Here is a 14,290-nt window from a genome sequence, read left to right on the forward strand (position 1 = left end):
CGGCTCACTGCAAGCTCCGCCTCCCAGGTTCACGCCATTCTCCTGCCTCAGCCTCCCGAGTAGCTGGGACTACAGGCGCCCGCCACCTCGCCCCACTAGTTTTTTGTATTTTTTTAGTAGAGACAAGGTTTCACCGTGTTAGCCAGGCTGGTCTCAATCTCCTGACCTCGTGATCCACCCGTCTCGGCCTCCCAAAGTGGTGGGATTACAGACTTGAGCCACCGCGCCCGGCCGACCCTCATTCTTGTGTCAGCTCTGCCCCGACTCAGACCCCAGCAGCCTGCCAGGCATGTAGCAGCTGCAGCCAGGAAGAACCCACGTGCCCCTCCCTGAGGCCTGGGCTTCTCAGTGAATGGCCAGGTGGGCCTGTTGGGAAGCCTTGACCCCATTGCCCTGTCCAGCCCCGTAAGTCCACTCTTCTTGCCCCTCCCCACCCCTAGAGAGTACTGCAAGGACCTGAATGCTTCAGACAACAACACTGAGTTCCTGAAAAACTTTATTGAGCTCATGGAGAAAGTGACTCCAGACTCCAAGCAGTGTGAGTGTCTGGCAGAGCAGCTGGCTCTGGGCAGTGCCCAGGCAGCATGGGGCCAGCCCAGAGGAACCCAGAGGCCGGGGAGGTGTGGAAATAAGCAGGCACAAGCTAAGGGCTGGGCCTGGGCCAGGTCATGGAGGAGGCTCCTGGTGGAGCCTTGAGGGTGGGGGCGAGAGTGGACAGGGAGCTGCAAGAAGACACCCCCACCCCCAGCCCTCCCCTCCTGTTCCAGGCAACAACTTTCTTCTGCACAACCTGATCTTGGACACGGGCATCACGCAGCAGCTGGTAGAGCGTGTGTGGAGGGACCAGGATCTCAACACGTAGGCATCACCCAGCCTGTGGGGGCAGAAGGCTGGGATGGGCCCGGAGGCCCTGACCCTGCCCAGCAGAAGGCAGGCCTGTGACCCCACCCTCCTGCCACCCCCAGGTACAGCCTACTGGCCGTGTTCGCTGCCACAGACGGTGGTATCACCCGAGTCTTCCCCAACAAGTAAGTGACCTATCCCACTACCCAAACCCTGCCCCTGCCAGGGAACCTGCATCTGTTCTACCCGGAGGCCTCCTTGCACCTGTGGAGACCACTGTCCCCGACAAGCGACCCCTTACCTACCAATCTGCCTCTTGGGTGCTCCAGGGCAGCTGAGGACTGGACAGAGAACCCTGAGCCCTTCAATGCCAGCTTCTACCGCCGCAGCCTGGATAACCACGGTTATGTCTTCAAGCCCCCACACCAGGATGGTGAGTGTCCCCCCAGTGTGCCCAGTAGCAGGCAGGGAGCCTCAGCTTCCCTATCTGCTCAGAGAACTGGGCTCTGCTCTCTGAGGCCCCTCTGCAACATAAGGCTGCCTGAGGGCAGGGCAGACGTGAGGAGAGGGATAGACTGCGCCAAACACTGTCCTGAGTGCTGGGTGCTTGGGCTGGAGTCATCCCTGGATTGGACTCCTGGGTTTGTAGGACCCAGCATAGAGTGGTCAGTGTGGCTGCCAGACCCCACTCCTGACTTCCCCACCCAACCCCCAGCCCTGTTGAGGCCTCTGGAGCTGGAGAATGACACCGTGGGCATCCTCGTCAGCACAGCTGTGGAGCTCAGCCTAGGCAGGCGCACACTGAGGCCAGCAGGTGAATGCTTGGGACAGAGGCGGGGAAACAGGCAATGGACAGGGTACTGCCTGGGCAGGTAGCACTGATGGTCCCTTGCTCTCCCCCAAAGTGGTGGGCGTCAAGCTGGACCTAGAAGCTTGGGCTGAGAAGTTCAAGGTGCTAGCCAGCAACCGTACCCACCAAGACCAGCCTCAGCAGGTATTTGGGCAGGGGCGGGAGCAGTAACCCAGCAGTGCCCTTCCTGGAGTCCCCTGGAACTCCTACCAACCCTCCGCTCTGGCTCCAACACCTACACGGAGGCAGGGGCAGCTGCAGATGGCCTGGGGAACAGGATGTATGACAGGTGATGGGAGGGAGGAAAACTGGTGGGTGGCTTACGGTCCTCACTCTCTGCCTAGCAGTGCGGCCCCAACAGCCACTGTGAGATGGACTGCGAGGTTAACAATGAGGTGTGTATGCCCTGAACCTACCCTGGACCCTAGCTTATCCCACTTTCAGACTTCCTAGTCCCAGCTGCGACTCCCAGCACATCCCTTGGCCTGTGGGTCTCAACATCCCCACCCTGACTTCACAGCCTTTCCAGGACTGGGGAGTGATGCCCCCAACTCTGAACCACTGGACTGCCTGGGGTGGAAGGTCTGGGGCCCAGCCCCTCTCCATTTTCCTCCCCATTCCCTACCTCTTAGGACTTACTCTGTGTCCTCATTGATGATGGAGGATTCCTGGTGCTGTCCAATCAGAACCATCAGTGGGACCAGGTGAGGATCAGGAACAGAGTGGAAGAAGAGAGTAGGGATTTGAGCCTTCTAGGGGTGTAGCACTGCTAGCCCTGTGACCATGGCTTTCTCCTGGCATTCTCAGGTGGGCAGGTTCTTCAGTGAGGTGGATGCCAACCTGATGCTGGCACTCTACAATAACTCCTTCTACACCCGCAAGGAGTCCTATGACTATCAGGCAGCCTGTGCCCCTCAGCCCCCTGGCAACCTGGGTGCTGCACCCCGGGGTGTCTTTGTGGTGAGTCCCCAGAGATGCCTGGACTGGAGATGGGGGGGACTGGGAGACCTGCCCACAGATGACCCCCTACCTCTGACATTTGATAGAGCTGGGGGTGACCTAGGGCGAGGGGCAGCAGTGGCAGTCCACGACCCTCTCTCCACTGCAGCCCACCGTTGCAGACTTCCTTAACCTGGCCTGGTGGACCTCTGCTGCCGCCTGGTGAGTCCTGAGCGGGAGGTGGGTAGAGAAGTGCTCCCTGGTCAGTAGGGCTCAGAAGAGAAGTAGGGCACGGCATCGTTCTCTGCTGACCACCTGCACTCGCCTCTCCGTGCCCTGCAGGTCCCTGTTCCAGCAGCTTCTCTACGGCCTCATCTACCACAGTTGGTTCCAAGCAGGTAGGTAGGGCTTTGGAGGCGCCTCCTCAAGTCCGGGTCCCCAGTCTGAGCAAAGACGACTCCAAGGGGAGGGTGGGGCCTACGACTGAGGGAGGACGGAGACCTTGCCCGGGTCTGTGGGCGGAGCTGAGGCGCTCTGGGCCCTCGCAGACCCCGCGGAGGCCGAGGGGAGCCCCGAGACGCGCGAGAGCAGCTGCGTCATGAAACAGACCCAGTACTACTTCGGCTCGGTAAACGCCTCCTACAACGCCATCATCGACTGCGGAAACTGCTCCAGGTGCGGCAGTGGGGCGGGACCAGAGGCCAGGGGCGGAGCCTGTGAATGGGGCGAGACGCTCGGGAGGATGGAAGGAGCGGGGCCGTAGTACGGGGGCGGGTCAGTGGCGGGGCAAGCTCAACGCCCGACTTTCCGGGCTGCCCGCAGACTGTTTCACGCGCAGAGACTGACCAACACCAACCTTCTCTTCGTGGTGGCCGAGAAGCCGCTGTGCAGCCAGTGCGAGGCTGGCCGGCTGCTGCAGAAGGAGACGCACTGTATCCTGCCCCCGCCCTCCCCGCCGCCCTCTCCCCTTATGCCCCGCGCGCCCTCTCCCTGCCGCCGCCGCCGCCTCCTTGACTCCCCACCCATGCCCAGCGGACGGCCCGGAGCAGTGTGAGCTAGTGCAGAGACCGCGATACCGGAGAGGCCCGCACATCTGCTTCGACTACAACGCGACGGTGAGGAGAGGGGGCGGTGGACCCGAAGTCCCTCGGCCTTGCGCGCGCCCAGGCCGACCAGCTCCTTGTCTCTCCCCGCAGGAAGATACCTCAGACTGTGGCCGCGGGGCCTCCTTCCCGCCGTCGCTGGGCGTCCTGGTCTCCCTGCAGCTGCTGCTCCTCCTGGGCCTGCCGCCCCGGCCGCAGCCTCAAGTCCTCGTCCACGCCTCTCGTCGCCTCTGAGCGCCCCACCACGCCACCCCACCCCCCCACCCCACCTGACCTCTTCGCCTTTCCCACCCTCCTGCCCTGCACTCCCCACCTTAGGGCCTCATCCCTCCCTCACTGAAGGACCTGAGCTGGCCAGGCCCTGAGAGTCTGGTCTGCGCCTTGGGATGGGGAGTCCCAAAGCGGGATGCCGCAGGTCTTTGGCACCCAAATCACATCTCACCTCTGAACTGTTCAAGTGTCCCCAGACCCTTCTTCCTTGCTGGGCTACCCCCCAGTGGGATGGGACAGGGAGGCCACACGCACTGGTGCCAAAACCAGGCCTCTGCTGCTGCCCTGCCTAGAGGCTCATGTGCGGGGGGACCCTGCCTCAGCTGGACTCCTGACCCGGCCTCTCTGCCCCACCCAAGCCCAAACTTGGTTTCTGTGAGAATAGTGGAGGAAGGTGAGATGGCCAGTTTGAAGCCTGTGCCTCCCAGCTTAAATCCTAGCAGGAGAGAGGCTCTGGGGCAGCCCCCATGGGCTCCTCCCCCTTTCAGGCCTACAGCCACATCCCCAAACCCACTGGGTGTCAGGATAGTCAGTGATACCAGTTTAGACACTACCCCATATACACCTGGAACCTTGAGGATGGAAACTGGACTCAGACATACCCCACTGGGCACACGCACAAACACACACACTATGGGGTGGGGTGGGGCTTACAAAGCCTTACACAGGGCGAGGGGTTGGTGGGAGGGTTGGCACCTGCACACTCCATCTCCTGCTTACCACCTGCCTCTAATCTGAGCTGCAGCCTGGCTGGTCCTCCCATCTCTAAAGCTGAATGTCAAACAGTGCCAAATGCTGGGGCAGGGGGTGAAGAATCCTCTGTCCCACCCCTAACCACCAGTGTCCTCCAAGTGTCCCTCACCTCTCCAGGTGCGCATTGTAACCATTTCTCACTAGTGTCAGGCCCTCAGTGGGACCACATGCCACTGCCTGCACCTTTCGGCAGAGGAACCCCCACCAGACATCACCCTTTGCCTTAGCAGGGGTGACTTGGTCTCTCCTGGCTGGGCCATCCTTCCCCCAATCTGGCCCTTACACACTCAGGCCAGTGCCCCCTCCCTATCTCCCTCCCACTTCCACAAAGACGCTCCCTGCTCATAGGAGGCCAAACTGCCCCTCCCCTGCTGAACACACACACACACACGCTCTGTGCACACACAGAGGTGGGGCCTGGGCACAGCTCTTCACACCATTCATTCTGGTCATTTCCCCCAAAGGCATCCCAGCCTGGGGGCCAGTGGGGAACTGAGGGCAAGGGGATGTAGTGATGGGGCTCAGATGGACTGGGAGGAGGGGGGAGGGTGATGCATTAATTAATGGCTTCGTTAATTAATGTCATGTTGCTTGTCGCTTTCTCAGTGTGTGTGTATGGTCCATGCCCACTGCTGGTGCCAGGGTGGGTGTCCATGTGCACCCGGCCTGGATGCCAGCTGTGTCCTTCAGGGGCGTGCGTGTAACTGTAGTGTAGTCAGGTGCTCAATGGAGAATATAAAAATAAACATATACAGAAAAATATATTTTAAGTTTAAAAAACAGAAAAACAGATAAAACAATCCCCATCAGGTAGCTGTCTAACCCCCAGCTGGGTCTAATCCTTCTCATTACCCACCCGACCTGGCAGCCCCTCACCTTGGGTTGGGGGACTAGGGGGCCATTTCCTTTTCTCTGCCCTTTTTATGTTGTTCTATTTTGTACAGACAAGTCGGAAAAACAACAGCGACAAAAAAGAAACTTTGTAAAATACCGTGTGTGTGATTCCTTGTAAAATATTTTCAAATGGTTTATTACAGAAGATCAGTTATTAAATAATGTTCATATTTTCACTTCAAATGGTTCCCATCCACTGTATCAGCCTGGGGGTGAGGACTGGGTAGCTATGAAGACAGTTGGCCAAGACCTCAGAGTCTCACTTAGTGCTCTGCTGGGGGTCAAGACCATGGTAGCCCAGGTCCCTGGCAACCACAGGGCATGATACTTGCTTCCACCAGTTAACAGGTGCCAGGCCCTTGACATACTTTGTCTCATATCATCTCAAAAAGCTGTCTTTTAAGGACAAGCCAAACAGGCTGGGTGCGGTGGCTCACGCCTGTAATCCTGGCACTTTGGGAGGCCGAGGCGGGCAGATCACTTGAGGTCAGGAATTCGAGACCAGCCTGGCCAACATGGTGAAACCCTGTCTCTACTAAAAATACAAAAAAATTAGCCAGGCATGGTGTAATCCCAGCTACTTGGGAGGCTGAGGCAGGATAATTGCTTGACCCCAAGAGGCGGAGGTTGCAGTAAGCCAAGATTGTGCCACCGCACCCCAGCCTGGGCAACAGAGCGAGACTATCTCAGAAAAAAAAAAAAAGCAAAACAAACACCCTCCCAGAGCCTGAAAGCCAGGACCCTGGAGGGAAGAAGACAGATCAGAGATGCTGGTTTAGTGGGGAGGTGAATCTGGCAGTCTGGTCAGACCACCAGGGCCTGACAGGTCCTCTGCCTAGAGCTATGAGTGAGCACCCGGCCAGTGTCCCTACCGAGCGCTGGAGGACCCAGTCCTGTTATTCCAAGAAGCCATGACCACAAGCGCAGCAACGGCTCCCTCCTGGCCCAGAGGAGCTTGTGGCCGCAGCTGCTTAAAATGGAGCCATAGGCCAAACTTCGTTTTTGTGAATCTGCTCAAGCTTAGGCCCAAATTCATCTTCACCCTGGTCAGTGTGACCCTCGCAGTCTTCTCATGTGGAGAGAATTATAACCTGTAACCACCAGAACACGTGTCCCTGCCTTCCCACCACAGTGCTCTCTCTCCTCCCAACACTCTGCTCACTCTGCACTCACCTGGCTGAGTCCTCACCACAATCTCTGGGGTGGGTACTAGTGTATCCCCATACCACAGATGAGCAAACTAAGAGGAGAAAGCCTTTCCCCCCAGGTGAGAAGGCTAAAAACCAGCAAAGATTTTAGAGAGGAGTTGGCCACCAGGGGTTGGGGGACTTGGATGCTAAATAGATGAAGGGGCTTCCAGGCCTCAGCCAAGATGGGGACTTTTTTCTCACTCCTCTGCAGGGGTCTGCTGCAGAGCAATGTCTAATCCACAACCCCCAAGACAGCTCCCATGGCCTGCAACAGCCCCTGCAATCTTGGATAGGGTGGTCGGATAAAATACAGAACACCCAATTTTGAATTTCAGATCATGAACGAGTTTTTAGTATGGACGTGTTTCAACTATTGTGTGGGACATACCTATACTGAAAACTGGGGGCTGGGCACAGTGGCTAATGCCTGTAATCCCAACACTTTGGGAAGCTGATGCAGCAGGATCGCTTGAGCTCACAAGACCAGTCTGGGTAAGATGGCCACCCCGCCCCTGCCCATGTCTCTACAAAATAAAAAATTTTGAAAAATTAGCTGGGCACAGTAGTGTGTGCTTGTAGTCCCAGCTAATCAGGAGGCTGAGGCTGGAAGATCCCTTCAGTCCAGGAGTTTGAGGTGGCAGTGAGCTATGATTGTGCCACTGCACTCCAGCCTGGGACAAAGCTAGACCCTGTCTCAAAAAAAAAAAAAAAAAAAGCGGGGGAGGGGGGGACATGATTATACTCAAAGATTATTCATTGTTTATCTGGAATTCAAATTTGACTGAGCATCCTGTATTTTGATTTGCTAAAACTGGCAACCTTACCCTGATGTGGCAACCAGTGGGAACCCAGACCCCAGGAAAAAAAAGCATCAGCACCCTTTGTAACCTGTAGGCCATGCACACTTCGGCACACACTGAAATCAGTGGCTGAAAGGAACGGATTCTGTGCTTTATAAAAGTACTTTGTCAAAAATTGTTTTAATTATATGTACAGCTTTTTGTTTTGAGACAAAGTTTCACTCTTGTTGCCCAGGCTGGAGTGCAATGGCACGATCTCTGCTCACCACAACCTCCGCCTCTCGGGTTCAAGCGATTCTCCTGCCTCAGCTTCCCGAGTAGCTGGGATTACAGGCATGTGCCACCATGCCTGGCTAATTTTGTATTTTTAGTAGAGACGGGGTTTATCCATGTTGGTCAGGCTGGTCTCGAACTCCCGACCTCAGGTGATCCGCCCGCCTTGGCCTCCCAAAGTGCTGGGATTACAGGCATGAGCCACCATGTCCAGCCTATATGTACAGTTTTTTTTTAAGTAACTCAATATACAAAAAAAAAAAAAAAGACACAGAACACAACCACTGTCAGAAGCCACTGTGGCATGAAGTGGGGCCAGAACACTTCTGGCCCAGGCTTGTGGAGAGACCTCTCTTCCTCCGCAGTGATCAGAAGTCTCTAGTGGGGAGGAGGGTCACTGAGGGCAGCCCAGCCTCGTCCGTGTGCAGGAGGGAGTCCTAGGTTCGTGCTCCAGGCCCACCTCACTTGGAAAAAAGGCAACGTGAAATAACAAAAAATGTTTCCAAGTGGGAAAAAACAAACAAAGGCAACATGGGCAACACTCGCTGAGTACCCAGGGTGGACTGGCATTTTACACCCCTTTCCACTTATTAGGACAGGAAGATCATGTCATTATCTATATTTTACGGTCCATGAAACTGAGTTTCAAAAAGGTTCAGGAACTTAACCAATGCTACACAGCCGCCAAGGCAGAGCAAGGGTTCCAGCCTGGGTCAGGTCCCATTCAACAGACCACGGAGGTTCTGTTTCTCACACAGTGACACACACCCACACGCCAGCCGACAAGGACACACTCGCTCAGAGGTACATGCACAAATAGAGCTACTCTTCCCAGGGAATTCAGCAAGTGTGGGCGCTAGAGCTGTGTTGCTTCCCGAACCCCCACCGCCGCTTTCAGGGGTTAGAGATGCTAATTCATCCCTTCCCACCTCCTGAGAACCGACGGAAACGGTCCCTGAGAACTACAAGTCCCAGCACAGTCCCCTCTCACCACGACGGGACCGATCCGTGCGCATGGCCTCCTGGGACTTGTAGTTCTAGCCAGAACCCTGTTCCACTCTTCCCCGGCTGCAACCAAGGACTCCGTATCCCAGCATGCAGAGGAGCCGGAACACAGGCGCTTAGAGAACAGCCCGCTGCCGCCGGGGGCGCGCAGGCGCAGCACCCCTGTTTGTCGGCCCCCCGAGAAAGAGGTACGGTCGAAGCCAGGAGCCAGGCCCAGCGGGAGCTGACCAGGCTTGACTCGGGTACGGAACTAGGCATCAGCCCCCTTGCGAACCGAAGGGCCTCGGAGTGGATGGAGGAGGCCCAGCCCTGAGATCAACGCCAGCCAGGCTAGCCTGGCACGGGGCCTACAGAGTGGGCAGGCGGGCGTGCCGAAGCCGTCCAGGGCCTTCCCTCAGGTCCCGGGCGAGGGACCTACACTGCGGCCCGGCGACAAGGCCCGACTCGGCCCCTCGGGACCAGAGCCCCACCCGATCGGAAGCGGATCCTTTACCAGGGCCATAGGCCAGTGACTAGGCCGGGCCTGGGCCTCCCATCGGGGCCGGACTGGGACGAGGCCCCGGGGAGGCCCCTGGCCTACCAGACCCTTTCCTCAGGTCTACAGCCGCCGGGAAGATGCAACGTGCCCTGCCAGGCGCCCGCCAGCACTTGGGGGCCATCCTGGCCAGCGCCAGCGTGGTGGTGAAGGCTCTGTGTGCAGCGGTACTATTCCTCTACCTGCTCTCCTTCGCCGTGGACACAGGCTGCCTGGCGGTCACCCCGGGCTACCTCTTTCCCCCCAACTTCTGGATCTGGACCCTGGCCACCCATGGGCTGATGGAGCAGCATGTGTGGGACGTGGCCATCAGCCTGACCACGGTGGTGGTGGCTGGGCGTTTGCTGGAGCCCCTCTGGGGGGCCTTGGAGCTGCTCATCTTCTTCTCAGTGGTGAATGTGTCTGTAGGGCTGCTGGGGGCCTTCGCCTACCTCCTCACCTACATGGCTTCCTTCAACCTGGTCTACTTGTTCACTGTCCGTATCCACGGCGCCTTGGGCTTCCTAGGTGGTGTCCTGGTGGCACTCAAGCAAACCATGGGGGACTGTGTGGTCCTGCGAGTGCCCCAGGTGCGCGTCAGTGTGATGCCCATGCTGCTGCTGGCACTGCTGCTCCTGCTGCGGCTCGCCACACTGCTCCAGAGCCCAGCACTGGCTTCCTATGGCTTCGGATTGCTCTCCAGTTGGGTGTATCTTCGCTTCTACCAGCGCCACAGCCGGGGCCGAGGGGACATGGCTGACCATTTTGCTTTCGCCACTTTCTTCCCTGAGATCCTGCAGCCTGTGGTGGGGTTGCTGGCGAACTTGGTGCACGGCCTTCTGGTGAAGGTAAAGATATGCCAGAAGACGGTGAAGCGCTACGATGTGGGTGCCCCATCCTCCATCACCATCAGCCTGCCAGGCACAGACCCTCAAGACGCGGAGCGGAGAAGGTACTGTGAAATTTTCCAAAATCTTGTCAAGCTAGGAGCATACTGGTCGAGTCACATACCATCTGTTGAGGTGTTTGCCGTACATAGGTGGAGACCTACAGTCAGGTGTTGGGGCAGATCTGGAAAAATAAAATCAGTCTTTGGCCTTGAGGAACTCAGCAGTTAGGTGTCTGGGGTCCACGAGGCACTTTCCTCACCACTGTGGCCACCTAATAAGTCTCAAGAAATGCAGTTTCCTTTGGTGCTGTGAATGCCCAGTGGAGGTACACAGAACCCTGGCCTTGCCTCAGAATCTCAGAATCCTAGACATTGGGCCTGGGAGCCAGAAGCAACCTGCTGGTACTTTCCCTGTGAGGAAGGGACAGGGAAGGAGGCCTGGGGTCCTCGAAAGGTGATCTGGGCCACTCCAGTTTCCAAATGCTATGTCCTCTTCCTGGGCTTTAACTCAGATGCTGTGCTTCTCTGCCACTTATTTATCGAGAGGGAAGCTTGGGGTATTGCCACATTTACCTCTGTCTCCAGCAGGCATGTGTCACCAAAACCAGACACAGGCTACATGACCCACTGAGGGAGCCTGCTGACTACACCAGGGAGTGGTGATGACCCTTTCATTATCTATAAACCAAGCCATCCACAGCATCAGGAGTCCCAGCTGAATTCTTCACTAAATGCACTTTGGCCAGGGCAGGAGGGGTCTTTTTAAATTCAGCTCTTACTCTCTCTCCCAGATCTGTGGAGCCAGCAAAGTGGTCCCAGCTTTCACAAGATCCACAGCTCCATTTCCAACATTATTATTGAGTGTTTTGAGGCAATTACTTGAGTAGTAAAATCTGGGGCGGGCTTTGTCCTTTGCATTGCCAAGGCTCCTACTTTTGCTCACCTGTGAATGGGGTCGTGGCAGAAAGCTCTATGAATTTAGCTGCAGTTATCCCTGTATTTACTCTCCACTGGGCTGTGGAATTGAGTGTGGGACACATTCCTTTCTTGAAGGAGTTCCAGCTGGGGAAGGGCCACAGATCACTATGGGCCCAAGGTGTGGTAGGTGTTGAAAAGTATATACAGCATGCTGTAGAGCATAATTCTGGGCTCTAGAGCTTAGGTCTTTATAGGTGATAAGCCTTAAGGACAGAAGTCTCTCTTAACCTTAGCTGGTATTAAAGTTGGGGCCAGGAGAGCTGGGCCTGGTAGGAATTGAACTGTCCCCCAGAGCTATTCAGGTGGGGCCAGGCCAGTGGGGACCCCTCCTCCACAGAGAGGTGTTGGATTATTAGGGTTGGCTGGACATTCAAAAACCTCTGCCCAGGCCCAAGAAAATGGATGGGGGGGAAGCAGGTTGGTGGGGAGGAAGGGAGGGTCAAGAGGCGGGTTCTTGGCATAGCCTTATGGTTGTTAGCTTACATGGGGGTGGGGGTTATTCCTCCAGCCACTTTGACGTCTGACTGCATGGCCACGCCCAACTCCAAAGGGCTACCAGGAGAGGGAGGCAGGGTTTCCTGTCTCTCTGGTCCTTGTGAGGAAGTGACTAGTGTGACACTCGCTCTCTGCCTCGGCAGGCTTTAGATGGAACTGGCAAGGGCATCACCAGGATGGGAGCCTGGGTAGCAGCAGGGAAGGACTGTCCTGTCTATGCCAACTTGTCACATGTGAGATTGACGGGCAGGGTGGAAGTGTGCTAGGGCTTTCTACACCCGTGTCCTTGTTGCCTCTCTTGTCATGTTCCCTGGCATGGTGTAGATTTTGGTTCTCAGCTGGAACCTGAAAGGCTACACGAGCTGTCCCCACATTGGTGGCACAGAGAGGCTGAGGCATAGGAGTCCACAGTGGTCACTGTTGAAACGGTTCCCTGGCAGCTGCGGCACTCCACCTTCTGGTCAGCCAGGGTCCCAAGCACATGTGTAAACCTTCTTCTGTTGGACTTTCCCACCTGCCCTCAAAGTGGGGCCCCTAAGGATACACCCTGTGGAAGCAGTAGGCTCTGGCCTGTGCCTACCCATGTGGGCTGTTTCTCCTTCTCCTCTTGCAAGGGCTCCTCGAAGTCCCTGCTCTAACAAGGGCCTTGGTGGCTTTGGGGGTTCTTCTGAGAGGGAGAATATTAGCGTTAGTTAGGATGGGTAGACTTACCCAGGTTGGCCCTGCTTCCTGGGCTGAGCGCCAAGGGAGGTGTTGAGTTCCAGCCTTCCCCATTGACCCTTGGCAGGAGGGTCAAGATACCCCTAACCAGGAGACGGGGAGAATTAATAACCCTTCCCTTGGATGTGATGCCCGCACCCAGGCAGAAACTCCTGGAAACTCCAAAACTTGCCGTTCCACCCATCTGCCCTAGGGCACTAGTTCCACCCACCCTTAGATACCTCCCTCAGAACCATTCCTGGTGGCTGGCCTGGTGGGCAGTCTGACAGACACCCAGCTGACCTTCTCACCCTGGAGGTGCCTCAGCTATGGAGGGAAGACTCTTAGAGCCTTTGGGTTATCATTCTGATGGCAGAGTGGGTCCTAAACCAATCTCTGGGGAGTCCCAGGCTCTGCATGGTGAAGGGGAAACATGGGATTCTGGGAGAGGAGTCTAGGTGGTAGGGTGAGGAGTCAGCCTGCTGCAGAAGGGCAGAGAGCATGAGCCAAGGCCAAACCCAGAGTGACCTGTCCTCTCTCCTCTGGCCCCAGGCAACTGGCCCTGAAGGCACTCAATGAGCGGCTGAAGAGAGTGGAGGACCAGTCCGTCTGGCCCAGCATGGATGATGATGAAGAGGAGTCTGGGGCCAAGGTAGACAGCCCCCTGCCCTCAGACAAAGCTCCTACACCCCCAGGCAAGGGGGCTGCCCCAGAATCCAGTCTAATCACCTTCGAGGCAGCTCCCTCGACGCTGTAACTCCAGACCACCTTGAGTGTGGCACCTCCCCTCCTGAGCCCCCCTTGACATCCTCTCAGCTACTCCAGGGCACCTGACTGCTCTGAGGAGAGGGAAGAAGGCCTGCTGGGGCTTTCCATGGCCTTCTGCTGTTTCTCGCCAACACTACCCAGGACTCTTGCTACCTGGTTCCAACTCCAGACAACCACTATGCCAGGCCTGGAGCCTCTGAGGCATCGGCCAGTCCAGGTCCTCATCTGAGGTAAGAATGTACATCAGCTGGCAGCCCCAAGCAAGTGGCTGCAGGGACACTGATGCCACAGCTCCTGGGCCGGCCCTCACATCTGACACTGGTTGCCGAGAGCCCTGAGCCAAGGCAAGGATTTGCCAAAAATGTTCTGGGGGCCCAGCAAATGCAGGAGCCGACCTGGGGCTGCACATCCCTGCCCATCCACAGAAAGACTGTTCCTGTCAGGATTTGTTTTCCTCTGCTGTGGCCGTGACTGCTTCTGGACCAGAACAGCTTCGGCTCCCAGGTATTTTCTACAGGACCACTTTGAGTGGGCAGCCAAGCCCAGGCTCGCAGTATCAATAAAGCAGTTCTCTGATGAATGACTCCTGGGCTCTTGTCAGGCCACCTTGTGCAGCCCCTTCATCACGTTCAACTGCAAAGTTAGACAGGGACTTGATTGTCTCCATGGTAACTCCACCTGGATAGAGAAGCCCATTGCCCCAGCTCCCCACCACCGCCACCACCACATGCACACTGCCAGGTAACCTTCCAAGAGCTATTGCCTCAGACTCTTACTCCTTTTTTCTTTCCCTTCGAACCCCTATCTGGGAGGCCTTCTGTCCCTGCCTAGATCTGATAATAAGGGCCTCTCCATCATAAGGCGCTGTTCTTATCCATGGTTTACCTCTAAGACAGAATGTTCAGTGCTTGCCACCCCTAGAGACAACTCAGCCCCAGCTCCCATCCTGTTATTGTATGTATCTAACCCTCACAGTCTGGAGACTCCAGCACAGTGGACAGCCGGGGGACAGAAAGGACACACAGCT

The 14,290-nt window shown here is 56.7% G+C and overlaps 2 protein-coding genes and 1 long non-coding RNA gene across 6 annotated transcripts in view; 2 read left to right on the plus strand and 1 right to left on the minus strand.

Annotated features, from left to right (window-relative positions):
• CACNA2D2 (calcium channel, voltage-dependent, alpha 2/delta subunit 2) overlaps positions 1-5,748 on the plus strand; it is a 114,967-nt gene extending 109,219 nt beyond the window's left edge. For 2 of the 4 annotated variants that reach the window (XM_011993245.1, XM_011993249.1), the window contains 15 exons: positions 441-538; positions 768-858; positions 966-1,028; positions 1,173-1,276; positions 1,559-1,657; positions 1,749-1,837; positions 2,041-2,088; positions 2,326-2,397; positions 2,501-2,653; positions 2,802-2,854; positions 2,975-3,030; positions 3,181-3,307; positions 3,455-3,564; positions 3,665-3,747; positions 3,829-5,748. In XM_011993245.1, the coding sequence (XP_011848635.1) occupies positions 441-538; positions 768-858; positions 966-1,028; positions 1,173-1,276; positions 1,559-1,657; positions 1,749-1,837; positions 2,041-2,088; positions 2,326-2,397; positions 2,501-2,653; positions 2,802-2,854; positions 2,975-3,030; positions 3,181-3,307; positions 3,455-3,564; positions 3,665-3,747; positions 3,829-3,969 (1,387 nt within the window). In that variant the 3' untranslated portion in view covers positions 3,970-5,748. Of the gene's footprint in view, positions 1-440; positions 539-767; positions 859-965; positions 1,029-1,172; positions 1,277-1,558; positions 1,658-1,748; positions 1,838-2,037; positions 2,089-2,325; positions 2,398-2,500; positions 2,654-2,801; positions 2,855-2,974; positions 3,031-3,180; positions 3,308-3,454; positions 3,565-3,657; positions 3,748-3,828 lie in introns of all 4 variants that reach the window. The other 2 variants (XM_011993248.1, XM_011993247.1) reach the window with 2 other exon arrangements.
• LOC105548975 lies at positions 481-3,346 on the minus strand. The gene is made up of 3 exons (XR_001007487.1): positions 2,807-3,346; positions 2,333-2,367; positions 481-874 (listed from the first exon to the last, which is right to left on the minus strand). It is a non-coding gene; the product is annotated as an uncharacterized LOC105548975 (long non-coding RNA).
• A 3,283-nt stretch (positions 5,749-9,031) lies between the features above and the next one.
• TMEM115 (transmembrane protein 115) lies at positions 9,032-13,847 on the plus strand. The gene is made up of 2 exons (XM_011993244.1): positions 9,032-10,386; positions 13,048-13,847. Exons 1-2 carry the CDS (start codon positions 9,536-9,538, stop codon positions 13,250-13,252), a joined length of 1,056 nt encoding a protein of 351 aa, XP_011848634.1. The 5' UTR covers positions 9,032-9,535; the 3' UTR covers positions 13,253-13,847.
• The last annotated feature ends 443 nt before the right edge of the window (positions 13,848-14,290 follow it).

This window comes from Mandrillus leucophaeus, unplaced genomic scaffold (assembly GCF_000951045.1).
Source record: "Mandrillus leucophaeus isolate KB7577 unplaced genomic scaffold, Mleu.le_1.0 Scaffold429, whole genome shotgun sequence".
Lineage (NCBI taxonomy): Eukaryota > Metazoa > Chordata > Mammalia > Primates > Cercopithecidae > Mandrillus > Mandrillus leucophaeus.

What these genes read in the sequence shown, in the direction of transcription:
- TMEM115 (XM_011993244.1), top strand. Translation starts at nt 9,536, where the DNA reads ATGCAACGTGCCCTGCCAGGCGCCCGCCAGCACTTGGGGGCCATCCTG. An exon ending in CAAGACGCGGAGCGGAGAAG is followed by an intron (nt 10,387 to 13,047) that starts GTACTGTGAAAT and finishes CTCTGGCCCCAG; the next exon opens with GCAACTGGCCCTGAAGGCAC.